Source organism: Phacochoerus africanus, chromosome 6 (genome assembly GCF_016906955.1).
Source record: "Phacochoerus africanus isolate WHEZ1 chromosome 6, ROS_Pafr_v1, whole genome shotgun sequence".
NCBI classification, from domain to species: domain Eukaryota; kingdom Metazoa; phylum Chordata; class Mammalia; order Artiodactyla; family Suidae; genus Phacochoerus; species Phacochoerus africanus.
In genome coordinates this window covers 74,312,640-74,329,064 of record NC_062549.1, presented here as the reverse complement: position 1 = coordinate 74,329,064, position 16,425 = coordinate 74,312,640, and the positions used below count along the sequence as shown (strand labels likewise).

General features: G+C 39.1%; 1 protein-coding gene across 4 annotated transcripts in view; it reads right to left on the bottom strand.

Annotated features, from left to right (window-relative positions):
• The window catches only part of TOX (thymocyte selection associated high mobility group box), a 302,432-nt gene that overhangs the window by 40,643 nt on the left and 245,364 nt on the right, over positions 1-16,425 (bottom strand). For all 4 annotated transcript variants that reach the window (XM_047783873.1, XM_047783876.1, XM_047783874.1 and 1 more), the window contains one exon: positions 8,187-8,468. In XM_047783873.1, coding sequence (XP_047639829.1) covers positions 8,187-8,468 — 282 coding nt within the window. The remainder of the gene's footprint in view (positions 1-8,186; positions 8,469-16,425) is intronic.

Here is a 16,425-nt window from a genome sequence, read left to right as displayed (position 1 = left end):
CTTGTTAGTTCCCCACCCTCACACAATCAGCATGGGGTCTTTTTTTTTTTTTTTTAGGGCCACACCTGTGGCACACGGAGGTTCCCAGGCTGGGGGCAGAATCGGAGCTACGGCTGCTGCGCTACACCACAGCCACAGCAACAGGGATCCGAGCTGCATCTGTGACCTACACCATAGCTCACTGCAATGAGATCCTTAACCCACTGAGTGAGGCCAGGGATTGAACCCACGTCCTCATGGATCCTAGTTGGGTTTGTGACTGCTGAGCCATGATGGGAACTCCTTAACTGCTTTCTTAATCAAGTAACTACTCTGTTCTGATATTTCTTACTACAATTTAGGAATTTTAATTCTATGTAGAAAGAAGGTCTCTGTACATCACAAGGCCAGGGACTGAACCTGCATCCTCATGGATGCTAGTTTGGTTTGTTTCTGCTGCGCCACCTCCGGAACTCCAGCATAGGGACTTACATGCAGTGATCATCACAAATTCCCATCCCTGTGTTCTACAGCACTGGGTAAAGGCTTAGAATCACAAGGAAAGCACATATAAAAGTTGCATGAAAATCACAGCAACTAAGAACATGGCTGAGTTCAGGTCCTAATTGTAATCCTGATTACCCACAGACTTATTTCACATTCAATTAAAGCACTAATGAATAAACAAACATACACAAATACACAAAGATACTGCTCTCACATAAGCTTTACACAGATGCATGTATTTCATGTAACTTACTTGTAGACATAGATTTATTTCCAAAATCCCTAGAGGTGTCCTTATGCTTCTGGTAATCCACCTCCTGTCATGTCTTATTGCTTAATTACAATGATATATTTAACTTATTTATCACAAGAAAACAGTCATTTTTCACTTTAAAAAAGCATGTGTTAATGGTATTACTGAGATAATACTTCTTAAGAACACAGAGCACAGGAGTTAAGACTCTCAAGAAAAGAGAATCACTGATATTGAAATGTCCCTGGAGAAGTTAGAAACATCTATGAGCATATTTAAAATAAACTGCTGCAGTCCCAAAGCCTTTAATGGAGCTGGGAGAGCTGTTTAATGCACACTATCTTGCAGTAATCGCTGTAGTTTAAAATAGATTTTAATCAAGCACCATCTGCATAATAGGCTGAACAAACAACATAGAACTCCACTTATAACTCTTATCATATAAAGTAAATATTATAAAATCTTCACCATAGAAACAGGGCATATCACAGCACTTTTTGTGATGGTACTGTTTTTGGAAGTGAAATATTTTGCTACTTAAATTAATTCTCTCTTTTCTGTCTAAACTATACCATCTAAAATCCCCTTTTGAGAATAAATTTAAATAAGCACAGGAAGTAAGTCATCTAGTTACTATGAAGTCAGCAAGGCTGTAATACCTCTTTCATTTTACAATCAGGTTTATTAATTTCATTAATAATAACAGTACCTTCAATGACTCAAAATATCAATTAGAGAAAACCATATATGAAATGTTATACTCTTGAAATGATTCACGAGTGCAGGACATTGTACCAGTATCACAGTCTGTAAAGAAAATGCATTTTTTAGGATTCTTGATTCTGCCAGACATAACTGATCATTGTTGCAGGATGAGGTTAGCAAAAACACTCAGTGGCCTTATGTAAGGTAAGAACTTTGGGCTACTGTCCAGAAAAATCACTTTGAAGTGAAGTAAAGATTTGACTGTAATCATATACACCTGTTACATTTATCGGTTGTGTCCGATTCGTGTGGTCTTTTCTAAATTTGCCAGTCTAGGGCAGGGTTTATTTCTTGAGGGTTTCCCCAGCCTGACAAAGAAGGCACAAGTGCTGAGATAGGCTTTTGATGAATAAAATGACAGGGCCTATGTATAGTCTTGCTTGAATTTTATTCCATGACTTAATCAAGAGTGCTCAGTCATCTAGGGTATAGATCACCCAAGGATAAATGCACCTTCAGAGTACCATATCCTAGTTTAATTTAATTGCTTAAGTGGATTTTAGAAACAATTATTTGGAATGGAGTACTAACTGGCCATTCCACTGCATTTTACTATTTTCTTCAGAACTACTTTGTTAAGCTGAGCCTTAACCAATTTGATAATTTTTTCCTTTCTCTTTTTTGGCTGCCCTGTGGCATATGGAGTTCCCAGGCCAGAGATCAGATCCGAGCTACAGTAGTGACCTAAGCTGCAGCTATGGCAATGCCAGATCCTTATCCCACTGTGTCAGGCCTGGGATCTAACCTGCAACCCAGGGCTCCCAAGACACCACCAATCCCGTTGCGCCACCATGGGAACTCCTGAGATACTTTATTTTTGATAACAACAACGAGTATATATTTTCTCAGTTTCTGGGATCTAAGAAATTCTTTAAAAGTATCATGCACAGCATATTATCTGAAGTGTTTAACAACTGTATCCATGTGGAAAATGCCATACCTTCAAGACCCAATTTTAAATATTCCGTCCCAATGCTAGATAATGTGACTTGACATTTGGTTCCAACACTGCATGATTTCACTTAATGTTTATAGAAACCTGTCTGCTTATCATTTTTACTTTATTCCAGGAATCATCTAGTCTTCAGAACAGTGGTAAGTAAAAAGTACTTTTCTAAAGGCTTTTTAAACTGTTGCTCTAGTGATATCCTATTTTCTTTGAGGAAAAATCAAAACCAAAACAAAACCTCTTTCTGTCCAGTAACACACATGCATTGATAAACCAGCAAATTAGCCCAAAAACTCTTTTAACGGGACCCAGAGAGGTAAGCAGAGCGTTGACACCACCTTTCATCTTGAAGACAGTTGCTAAATCTGGTGAAACTGAGTCAAAGCCACAGTAAAGAGCAGACAAACGCCATGGCTGACCAACAAAAGTGGATGTTTAATGAGAGGTTCCTATTAAAAGTCAGGACAGAAAAAAATTAGACTTTCAGGGCAAGGGTGAAATAAAACGATTTCCCTTACATTTTCCCTCGTGACACCTGCCAGGACGATACTGAGTGAGAGGGGAAGAATACCTTTTGTGATAATTTACAAACAGAAGCCAGCATTTGTAAGGCCTTACGGCCCGAATGCACACAACTTGGGTGATCCGAAAACTTTAAGTCCAAAGTGGTTCTAGATTGTGATGGTCTAAGTAAGATGCTTGGCAGAAATAAACACAAATCATCTTTAGAGGAGTCCACTTTCAAACGAGGTCTAACAGAATTCTCAAAAAATTCTAATGAATATTGGCTCTTACTCCAAAAGCAAAAAAGTAAAATGGAACAAGGCGTTAAAACTTGGTGCCAACAGCACCAATAGACTCAGGCTCCCAAAGGCTTCACATACTGGGATTAGCAAATGCTTAGAGGAAAAACAGATTGTCTATGGATAAGAGGAAGCATTTAAAGATAAGTCCAAATAGATTTGAGAAAGAACCAAATAAAACTAGAAATATAAAATAACTGAAATTAAAACCTCGATACATCAGATTTAATTTCAGATTTGATATAACAACAAACTGAATTATGAACTGGCAAATTGATATAAACAAATTAATCAGGAGGTAATGCAGAGCAACAAGGAAACAGAAAATATGAAAGAAGGGAGTTCCCGTCGTGGCGCAGTGGTTAACGAATCTGACTAGGAACCATGAGGTTGCGGGTTCGGTCCCTGCCCTTCCTTTGCTCAGTGGGTTAACGATCCGGCGTTGCCGTGGCTCTGGCGTAGGCTGGTGGCTACAGCTCCGATTCGACCCCTAGCCTGGGAACCTCCATATGCCGCGGGAGCGGCCCAAGAAATAGCAACAACAACAACAACAACAAAAAAGACAAACAGACAAAAAAAAAAAAAAGAAAGAAAGAAAAAAAAAGAAAATATGAAAGAAAAGAGTCATGGAGGATAGGATGAGAAAGTCTTGCATTTATCTTGTCAGAATTACAGACTGAGAGGGGAAGAAGGGGGTAAAGGAAATATATGAAAAATTCCCAGAATGGATGAAAACCAGAAATATTTACATTTGGGATAAATTGAAAGAAACCCATATACTACACAGTGAAGCTGCAGGACACCAAAGGCAAGAGAAGGTATCAAAACTAGTCAGAGAATATAGGCAGACTGCTTTCAAAGGAAAGGTAGCAAGGAAGTAAAATTCTTAAAAGCAATAATGAGAACGAGAATTCAGTGGAGCAATATATTATCTTTGCAACGACAGAAGAGAATCACCGTCAATCTAATGTATTACTTCCCTCGTGAAAACCCTTTTTAAGGTAATCATGTTCCCAATAGATTATCATGAGAGAAAATTTAAAAGGCATAAGGAAAATGACATCAGATGAAGAAATATATTTTATATATGAATAAATCTAAAGGACTGTAAAAATAATGAAAATAGTACTTCATTGAGTTCATTAAATTACATTTAGTTTAAATGTAATTTAAATGTTAAATGTTTATAAATAAACAACAGTAATGACTCTTCCCAAATAAATTGAAAGGAGTAAGAGAAAGAGTACAGAAGTTCCAGTCTTAACTTAGGAAATAATGGAATGAGAAAAGTGAGAAAAATCTTAGGAAGGTAAGAAAGAGAAAGAAACATAGAACATATGTGGGACAAATAGAAAGCAACATACTTAAATGCAGAAATAAACCCAAATATTTTAGTACTTACATGGAATATAAATCAGTTTTATCTGAAAGTGAAAGATTATCTAATTATATACCACTAGACAAGAAACACATATAAAACTTAAGGATACTTACAGCAGAAAAGTTGAAAGTAACAGGATGGCAAAATATATACTGTGATTCTTAGCCCATAATTTCCTTCAAGGGAAAACTGTGCTAAAAAATACAGCTGTAATGCCAGATACTTTAAGTGTCTTAAAGAATCTGCTACATTACACGTGCTGGATTACAGGCTTGGAACCACAAGCTACTCAAGTTTATATTTCTTTGATGTTTGACTGTATGTCTAGTTTATGACTTCAGGCTGTCAACACAGCTCCACAGCAATCAGAACCATGGGGAGTGTTTATAAGGTGATAATTTATTTTACTGATGTATTTACAATATTTCTCTGTGTCAAAACAAAGTTATTTCATTTAATTGTTCAATTAGATAAACTGGAATTAATATGCAATTGCTTAAGAGCACAAAGCGTTAAGAGGGAAGCCTTTCTAAAGGTTTCTTTTTTAGGTGTGAGACTAAATATTCTTTTTTTTAGTTCTCTTGTTAGGGAAATGATCTAAATGATCCTTTGACTTAATGCTACTCTACGTTTCACTGGAGCTCTTGCAGTACAACATCCCACATAAATCCTGCTCATATATGAAGGAAAAATTCCAGTTTAGTCATTAGCTGGGATGAAAAATCTTTGAACATTTTCAGAGGATTTTTTTTAGCCATTCAATAAATATAAGCTGAATACACGGATAGGAGGCTTTTGAACTGGAGGGAAGCTAGAGACCAGCACGTAGAGCTGGAATGGAAGGGTGGATTTTGTTGAGATGGAAAATGCACTTTAACTAAACATAAACTTGAGAATGTTTGTGTAGACCAAAAGCCATTTTAATGAGGGCATTCTTGAGAAATCCATTCCTAAGCCTTCAGACATAGCTTATTCAAGAACATACAACTACAGAGGACAAATTCCACTACACAATGCTTACACAATCACTAATAATGAGCTATAAATTATTTTAGGATATGGATGTGGAGTGATTGGATAGGATACCCACTGGCAAGGTTTCATACCTGGAAACTCAGAGCACACAAATTCATGCCTTAGGAAAATTATAAGATATGGACCTTATGCATTAATTAGAAAATGGCAGAACTTGTTAATATTAATTCTATGAATTTCTGGTTTCTACTTGGTCTGTACTCATGTAAGTTGAAGAGTACAGAAAATATTACTGTAAGTACAAATAATCTTGCATAAAATTTACTGTCAGAAAACATTACTAATTTTTCATTAATTTCCTGAAATGTCAGCAATAAATACTGATAAAGATATAATCCAGATGCAGAAATTGATCTTTACTATGAGTAGAACATTAATCTTTCCCTTTTCAATACAGTACATATCACCTGTGTTTAGGAACTTAACTGGAATTATCCATGCATAATCTGATATCCAAATCACTGGCCACAGATTCTTGGTGTTCACATTTATACTCACTGGCTGGTGGTACCGTTAGAGTAATACACATTTTCTTAAAAATGTATTTTGCCCTCTAAATGATCAGCTAAAGGTTAGGCTTTCACTATCCCAATAAATAATGTCTGTAATATCAGTCTCCTCCTCCTTTTTCACTTTCCCTCCTGAGAGGCTGGCTCACTGACAGGGAGGGACTGCAAGGCAGGGATGAGCCAGGATGCTGCTACCTAACTGTGTGGCTGTGCCAGATGGCTCCCGGGGTTTGGTTCAGCGGGGACGGTAAGCCAGCAGACATGGAAAAGACTGAAGGAAGAAGTTTATACTCATACAAACCTGGAAACAGGAAGGCTGCCATGTGCCATGCAGGGTGGTAAGGAGCAGAGACTGGGAGTGGGCAGAGAGTGGCCTGGCACCTCTACTGGGGTTTTCCTGGGGAGGGAACGGGCCAGGCAGGGTAGGTATGCTGAGTGAGCTTATGACTGCAGTGTTTGGACAATTTCAGAGGGCTCTGGCCTATAGAGGTGATCCCGAGTGGTCCATATCTGGTCCTGAGGGAATTTAAGGCAGGGGGAGTCTTGGCGTGGTCTGTGAGAGCTCCATAAAGGAGAAGACTGGGGTGTGGGCTCTGCACTGGCTGGTGCTGATCAGTTATGTGCTCATGGGGAGTCATTCACTATCTCTAGGAATTAACTATCCTGCTAGTCTTCCCAGGATCAAGACCCTAAATGCCAGAGTATCGAGAATACTGAAAATAATGAAATATAGTCCGTATAGCAGCTCTGTCTTTGTCATCAGGCTAAATAAATCTATGTGTCACTATTCATTTGGATTAAAAAAAAAATCAGTGTAGCTAGATATTGGAAAGTTAGCAATAGAGATCAGAATCCCAGGGTACTGCCTTTTGTTTCCCCAAAACAAAATTCTCACAAAAGTGAAAAGAAAACAAAAGGCTGACACAAGTGACAATTCATTAATGAAATATAAAAAAGAAGAGGAGAGGAAGTACACATGTAGCTGCCGTGTTTTTCATGGTAACCAGGCACAAGAGTCCTCATTGGGACAAATTTGGAAGATGCTGGACTGATTACCAAGGCAATAAGAAGATGATTTTGATGTTCTTAAGTGAGACTGTACTTGGTTATGGCAGTCATTTGAAAGAGCTGCCTTGAATACTTCAAAGAACTATCTTTTGCGGCTAATTTTCTAAATTAAGGGCAATTAAGACCCATCTTTTTACACAGATAACTTAACACGATGCAGACAGATAGACAGATATACTGGCATGGGGTTAACAAAAAGGAAGCACCACTGGTGACACACATAGACAACCATATTAACAAAAGGGAGGTAAATGAAATACCCAGGTTTCTGCTTCTAGAAGGGAGTCATCTAGTATCCCTGACCCTTCCTTTCTTCATCCTCAGGATGAACTGCTTGATCATACACACACACACACGGCCATCAATACAACCCTGGGGTGTTGCCTTCTTAATTTTTTGACTGAGTGGTGAATTAAACTTGATTTTGGACGTTGAGTCCTACAAGATTTATTCTCCCTTACCCACCATGTAGACCGTATACTGTGTGGGTGAAACCAACTTTTATGCTTTGTACACCTGCACTTAGAGACTTGTTAGGGGAGTTCCCATTGTGGCTCAGCAGTAACTAATCTGATTAGTATCTGTGAGGATGCTGGTTCGATCCCTGGCCTTGGTCAGTGGGTTAAGGATCCAGTGTTGCTGTGAGCTGTGGTGCAGGTTGCAGATGTGGCTCTGATTCAACCCTTAGCCTGGGAACTTCCATATGCTGCAGGTGTGGCCCTAAAAAAAAGGTGAAAACATAAACTAAATAAAGGACTTGTTAGGGCCTTAAGAATGTAACTGATCAAGCAGGTGATTCCATCCATTCAGTCCCCCACCAATGCTTCTCATTTGGATGATATAAACTGGCACCCACCAGAGGTCACAGAATGTACCAAAGAATAGTTTTTTTAGGCAACATCATTTCCTGCAGGTCCTAAAAGTTGCCTAGTCATACCTTAGAGGTCTCATCACCTTCATCTTCGTGTACAGAACTGGATGGTGAAGGAGTGGCAGACTTGCTTCCTGGAGGAGAAGGTGAGCTGTGGGGGACACTGCTTCCTGCCATGTTCAAGCCCAGCTGAGCGCTTAGCTGGGACTGGTTGATGGTGGTCAGCTGGCCGTGCTGCATCATTCCTGCCTGCTGCCTGATGTCTGCAGGCTGGCCCCTTGGTCTCATGGTTGCCATTGCAGGATGGGAGCTATACTGAGTTCCTTCTGGGTTCCGTATATCTTGCATCTACAAAAAAATGGATAGGATAATTTTTTATAAAACTTGTATCTGGAAACATTAAAAAAAATTCCCTAGACTTTACAAATCCTGTAGGATGCCCTGCTAAACTATATACATTTCTACTCTCTGCCAAGAGGAGAAAAATCCTAACTGTTTAGGGGAGAATATTACCCTAAAGGTACTGTTACTAAAAGCATAGAATCTGAGATTCAGTCAACATCACATTTCATTACTCAAGGCTTGGTTAATTATATTCACAGTCCTTCTTAACTAAATGCAAACACATATCATTAAGAGATATTTATGGTATAAGTTTTAAAATGTTGATGCTTATTAGAGTGTCAATATTATATAATTATTAGTGATTACAGATTCACAGTAATTCATGAAACCCTATTTCTTTGATTCTCATCATTTAAGAAAGATTGTGAAAGTTAAGCATACTGTAGTTCTCAGTTTAATTCTATATAGGCTAGTATTAGTCAAATGAACTACTAACGTTCTGACTCAGAACATTTATAGGCTAGTATTAACCAATTGATTAATTGACTATTGAAATGGTTTGACTACACAGTCAGATTTGAAAGTAAAGCTCTAAAGTTGCAAGGTCACCATATTAATCCATTATGCTATCTGGGTCACTGCTTTTTAGCCTTAATGAGACTCACTCTTATAATTCAAGCAATGAATTTCGTCTCTGCAAGGATTAGAATTAAAAGCATTGGAGGATGAAGCTCTTAACGTATCTAGAGGTCAAATGTGTTGTGTAAGAGGAGTGTGGTGGATTTCACTTGTTTCTCTGGCATTTTCAAACTTAAAGGGGAATATTTTGTGGTGTTACAGAAGTGGCTCAGTTTTGTTCACTCTGAGGGGGGCTTGGGGAATTCATGAAGGTAGAGGGTTTATAAAATAAGAGAGAAAAAGAAACAAATGGGAAAAAAAGAAGGCAGTTATGGTTAAAGCTATATTTTGGAATGGAAAAACTAAAATTTATAATGTGATCTTTCTCTGATTCATTAAAAAAAAAATCCCATTGAGTGTCAGAATGCCTAGTAATCACCCATATGCAAATGTTACTGTGACATGGAAACACTGTAAAGGTCGATTAAGTAACTTAGTCATAGGATTTTTTTTTTTTTTCTGGTCATAAAATCAATTTCTACCAATGCTCCGGAGTCATTTTACCAACCTGGTCAGACCATCTGAAACTGGAGTTGTGACTGAAGAGGTGTCTGCCTGTGTTCTCTGTATTAGGTTTACTGTCTCCACCACGAGGCTTCATATTAGTCAATACATCTCTCGCCAAAGATATATTGGTTGGGTCCATGCTTTTGTACCCATTGCTTTCCGAGTTCAAATCAATGCTTTTTTCCCCATAATTTAAACTGTATTCCTCCAGTCCTTCAAAAGTAGCTCCCAGTTCTTTCTATGAAGTCCCTTCCTCATTAAGCAGGGATTACTATTCAGTGATACATGTTAAAGCGGCAGAGGCCCTAGGGACACGTTTCCAGTCTATGGAGGAGGAGACTGAGGGGTTTGGAATGTCTGTTGAATAAATACATAATCTAATGAATAAGATCCAGAGAGCTTAAATGATTTCCCCAAACCACAGCATTAGAGTTAAAATCTACCTCTTGCAATTCAGTCGTTGATAGTTGCCTACTGTACTAAGCAGCTGATCCAGCATTTTACAAATCCCACAGAGTTGTAGTTAATTAAAGATAATCGAAAACACCTTGTCCAATATCGTCTACCCAAACTGATGGTTTTTAACTAGCCCATTCATGTTGCCTCCACCCACATATACTAAAATATTTTTTGCTCCTGCTTAACTGTTGATATAACTTTTATTATCTGATCTTCCCTATGAAATAATACTAGCTTTCACAGATATCCATAAAGTTGTGCCACTAAGTCTTTTTAGGCATACCACCCAATGTCCTGAAGCCCTCTTGTGGTTTTTCTTTTCCTTTTTGCTTTTTAGGGCCCTGCCCATGGCATATGGAGGTTCCCAGGTTAGGGGTCGAATCAGAACTACAGCTGCCTGCTACACCACAGCCACAGCAACTTGGGATCCCAGTCACGTCTGCGACCCACACCACAGCTCACAGCAACGCTGGATCCTTAACCCACTGGGTGAGGCCAGTGATCAAACCTGCAACCTCTTGGTTCCTAGTTGGATTCATTTCCCCTGTACCACGATGGGAATTCCCCTCTTGTGGTTTTTCTTAGACTCTTAGCATGTAGAACAGGTGTGGGCACAGAGTGATGGATGCTTGCAAACGGGGACTGTCCTATACAGGGCAGCTCCCTCTCCCAACTCTGCACCAAATAAAGCACTCAAGTGCATGACCTCTGTTTTTCTTCTTGGCTGTGCCTGTGGCATGTGGGAGTTCCCCGGATAGGGATCGAACCTGCACCTCAGCAGCAACCCAGGCTGCTGCAGTGACAATGCCTAATCCTTAAACCACTGAGCCACAAGAGAACTCCAGAGTTCTCAGATTTATGACTATAAATCTCACTTCATAGCACCTATCTTTTCCACAACTTGTAATCTTTTGGATTGTTTTCTCAAGCTAATTAATGTTGTGGATACAACTCTGAGTTATAAAATTTGTATTTCCATGTTGGTAATATCAGTAGAAGGAGGTTGGCATGGAGGAAGCGGGTAATGACTCAATCTGGGTAAGGACAGTGAAGTATTCAACAGGGTACCACTTTCTCAACAGACTCATCATTAGTTCAAAATATCATGTCACCAATGGTGTTAGGCCAGGCAGACAGCAGCTTTAACACCGAATCCAAGAACAAGTGTCCTGTGTAGAGGGTGGCAAGCACAAATTAGAGTGTGTACTCATCTCCTTAGCCCTCAGCACACTTAGAAATAGATCTTAACACCCATGGTGACAGTTCTGAATTAGGAGGTTTTCCATTTCACCTTGCTTTCAGTATTAATCACCGTCTAATGTATAATACAGAGCAAATTAAACTGGAAGGAGTCTGATTACTGAAAACTAAGAATAATTAGTTAGCTCACGAAAGCAAGCAAACATTTTGATTACTGGTTTCCTTCTAGAAATATAGTGACTGACTACAGGTCTTAATGTCAAATACAAACCTCTAACTTTCAAAATATTATTTCCCGTTGCTTTCCAGTATTTTTAACTTATCCTGAATAATTCACTTACGTTAACTGCTGTTCTAATTCCTCTCAGCTCCTTCATTGACTTCTATTCTTCCTACGACTTTCTACCCTTAAATGATTCCCAACATTGTGTTTCTTTAAAAAAAATTTTTTTAAGGCCACCCTCGCGGCATATGGAGGTTCCCAGGCTAGGGGTCCAATCGGGGCTACAGCTGCTGGCCCACACCACAGCCACAGCAAGCCGTGTCCACGACATACACCACAGCTTGTGGCAATGCCAGATCCTTAACCCACTGAGCGAGGTCCAGGGGTCAAACCCACAACCTCATGGTTCCTAGTCAGATACGTTTCCGATGTGCCACAACGGGAACTCCAACATTCTGTTTTTTGAGTCAGATTTCTTCCATCCAGCTAAGATTCATCATGCTTTTGTTAATGGGGAATGTTCTAAATGAAAATGTATAGCTCTGGCCCAACTCCGGGTCTGACTCTGCTAGACATCTCTACTTGGACATGAAGTTTTCTGAAAACTGAACCAAGTTTTCTTTCTCAAAACTATTGTGCCCAATTTTTCTTGATCTCACCTTCGTCTTCTGTTACCTCTACTCAAAATGTTGTAGTAATTTTTGGTTCTTTCCTTTCCTTTCAAATTTTTATTGAAATATAATGTATTGATTTACAATGCTGTGTTAGTTTCAGGTGTACAGTAAGGTGATTCAGTTATACATATATATGAATACATACATTCTTTTCTATATTCTCTTCCATTATAGGTTACTACAAGATAACGAGTATAGTTCTTTGTGCTATACAGTGGGTCTTTGTTAGTTATCTACTTGGTTCTTTCCTTTTCCATCAAACTCCTGTGAGTTCCACTGGGTCTACTCTGAAATACCCCTTCATCTGCCCTTCCTCTCACTCCCATGCCGTTCTCGTGTTTCAGGCCTTGGTTATCTCCCCACTTGCAGGAGCTACTGAACTAAAAAGAATGTCTTCACATCCACCCTGAAGAGTAATGTAATACTAATCTTCATGAGCCAAAGACGACAAAACTTCACATCACGAAAGATTCCAGATAAACTTTATTCCTTATAACTGTCCTTCACACACTAGATGGTTCAACCAAACCCAGTTAATTGCTTTTCTTTGTCTCTGTCGCTCTCCCTTGAACATGTGTCTATGCTGTTCTTTCAGCATTCACTTTCTGAGCATTTGCTGTTTGAAATTTTGAAAAACAGTTAAATAAAAACATACTTTGCTCATGATCTGTGGTTTGCACAGAACTCTTACCTATTGAGCCTTATAATTCCCTTTGCAGCAGCCCTGTGGCAATGGCTGTTTGCACAAGCTTACTGGGGATGGTGGAGGTTAAATAGTCTCAGATCGCTCTATCAACAAAGATTAAAGTAGAAATATACTTATTTTACATACTTGTGTTCTTTTCACAATTCCACAATGCCATTACCGTATTCCTACATATCCAACCCCTGAATATGTTTTCAAGTCAAGTTCAAAAGTTGGCTCATCTACAAAACTTTAAGAACCTTCTTGTTCTGAACTGCCAAAGCATTCTGCTTATACTTTCTTTGTGCGACACCACTTTTAAATTTCTTATACGTGTTAGGTACTTTAGATGGTCATCTTGATTTGTACATGACTAATGCATTTTTCAATCCTTCTTGAGATCTCTTTTAGTTAAATTAGGTATTCCTAGTATTCAAAAAAGATATTTGCCTAGTCAGTATATAAATGAATAAATGAATACTACAAGTACAAACTGACTTTAATAACCAGTTTGGTGATCTTTATTTTTTCCTGGGTACTTCTAGGAAAGTCTCATGATGAAAAGAAAATATGAAAGATGTCTGTGTCCATTAGTGGCCATACCTTCTGATACTCATGCACTTTTTTTTTTCTTTCCTGTCTTTTTAGGACTGTACCTGTGACATACAGAAGTTCCCAGGCTAAGGGTTGAACTGGAGCTGCAGCTGCTAGCCTATGCCACAGCCACAGCAATGCAGGATCCGAGCTCTGTCTGTGATCTACACCACAGCTCACAGCAACACTGGATTCTTAACTCATTGAGTAAGGCCAGGGATTGAACAAGAGTCCTCATGAATCCTAGTCGGGTTCGTTACTGCTGAGCCATGATGGGAACTCCTAACACTCTATTTACTTTTGTCTCAATGGCCAGGCCTCCAGTATTCAGCTGTGTAGCCAAAAAGCTGGCTAACAGAGGGAACTGTCTCCTTCCTTTGCAGCTCTGTATGGCCACTGCATCCACATTTTGGCTAACGAAATATAAGTGAAAGTACTGTGTGGTACTTCCAAGAAATCTCCTTGAAGAACGAGTTCCCCTGACTTCATTATTTTCTGGGGGCTAAAATGTGGGTGTGGTGGTGAGAGCTCAGGAAAATGTCTTAGACCATGAGGCAGCACCCTTAGGATGTAGGAGGCACAAAAAAGAAGCCCAAGTTTCTGATTATCATGGAACCAGCAGACCTTGGGCCTTTACTGTGAGGGTCTTCCACGTGAAAGAGAAGAAAATGTCTTTTTTAGTCATTCTGAGATTCCTGTTACATGCAGCGTAATTTAATCTTGACTGATACACCCTAACAGATAGTAAACTCAAAAAAGCAGGGATGGGATCCACTTTGTTCACCACAGTAGCCCTAGTGTCTAGTACAGATCCTAGCACACAGTAGGTACTCAACACATATGTTTTGAATTCCATTGAATAGATGCTCAGGTACATTTAGGATTGATGACTGGACTCATATAAATAGTAATACAAAATCCTCGATCTCTTGGGAACTCTATTTGCTGACTTCTCAGGACTCAAATGTCTCAAGGCACTTTTTTTTTTTCTTTTTCTTTTTTCTTTTTTTTTTGCTTTTTAGGGCCACACCTGCACCATATGGAAGTTCTCAGGCTAGGGGTCGAATCAGAGCTATAGCTGCTGGCCTACACAACATGGTATCTGAGCTGCATCTGCAGCCTACACCACAGCTCATGGCAATACTGGATCCTTAACCCACTGAGCAAGGCCAGGGATCGAACCCACATCCTCATGGATCCTACTCGGGTTCGTTACCTGCTGAACCATGACGGACTTCTCAAGGCACTTTCTAATGTGTGTGTGTGTCTTATTTTGTTTATTTCAAGCCCAGTGAACTTTGTTTTCTTCTTGGCTAAAAGTCCTGCATGTTGTTGACATTTTAGTTTTGAATGGCTCTTAATATTTATCTCCCCATTGGGGAAACTCAATCCATTCAAAATGGGTGCTAGATTTAACTTTATTGAAAACCAGAATGGTTTCCTTAAACTTTACAGATTGTCGTTCAGCACTAATATTGTTATTTAATTACGGCAGCTAAAAAAATGTCAATTAAAGTAATGGAGTAGGATTATGATGATGAAGAGAAGATTTCAATTGAGTTCTTTTTTCCATTAACAGAAAGCAAAAGCTCAGTTAAAATCAGTTAGGAAACCAAAGCAGATATCATATGTTCTCCCTCCGGACCTGCCTTGTAATCCACAGCCTGATGCTAATACCATGTTTCTTTCTCCCCTGGCCCAGGACCTACAGCCTAAGACATCAGGCTGAGAACAGAGCTCAAGCGGCAAACTTCAGGCAAAATGTTTGATTTTTTTCTTTTGTTTTTTTTTGCCTTTTTAGGGCTGCACCTGTGGCGTATCATTTTTAAAAATGAGTAACATTTTGGTATAGCTAATACCAAAAAAAAAAAAAAAAAAAAAATAAACCAACAACAACAACAACAAAAAACCACCCTTGGAACAATGTTAGTTGTATTAGTTACTAAAGGGCATTAAAATCGTACACTCGAATGGCACAGAACAAATGAAGGCCTGCATCTCAGCATTTAAAATTGTGTGTGTTTCACAATCCTTCAGAGTCTGTTTTCTTCTTTCAAATATCAGTCCAACATGCCAGCCTTGAAAGCTATCATTATCGCTGCCTCTAGCAGACAATCCATATCAAAACAGTTGTACACATAAAACTCTAACGATGTCTTGGCTCTCTCTGCTCTGATCCAGCTGTTTGAGTGAATAGCAGTTGGTGAACAGAGCCTGGAACACGGGGAGCCCCGAGGCCTTATTTGCTAATGTGGCTTACCAGCTGCTGCTTTCTGTGGGCTTTGCAGGCGAGGCCTGGACATTTGCCAGTTGCAGCAGGAACAAGAGAACGTGAGGAATCTCTGAAGCCCTTCCATTTACCCCTGTCTGTCAGCATTTGACACCCTTTGCTGTGGAGTGCTTTTCCCAGGGCTATGCAGAGACCCTGCTGGCATAGGCTGTGACAAGTGCCTACTCTCGGCCCCTTTCATACACACTATCAAACACACACCGTCCTTGGCATCTGAAGAAAAACTTGAGCCTTGCTCTTGGTACTCCACCAGCCTTGCATGATTAATCAGGCCAGGAAGGCTAAGCAGCTCCATTTTTCTTAGGAATAATAACTCTAAGAGGCTATGAGAAGAATGTAAATGTTGATATTATTTAAGTCCCCAATTTGATTACATATTTTTGGCAGGGATTCAATTAATATGTAAATGTATATACCCGAACAAATGCATGGATAAATTTAATAATCAAATTTTATTTATTATTTTCCTAAATGAATTTCCGAGAGAGCTAAATTATGTTGTCCAAACACATTAAATAAATCATTTCTATGTGATCTCTTTGTGTGATCTATTTATTACCTAAAAATGTGTATTTTAAGTAAAACTGAACATTTTTCCCTATTAGACATTTGACTTTGAAGACTGATATTTAATGTCAAAAGAGGAGAAA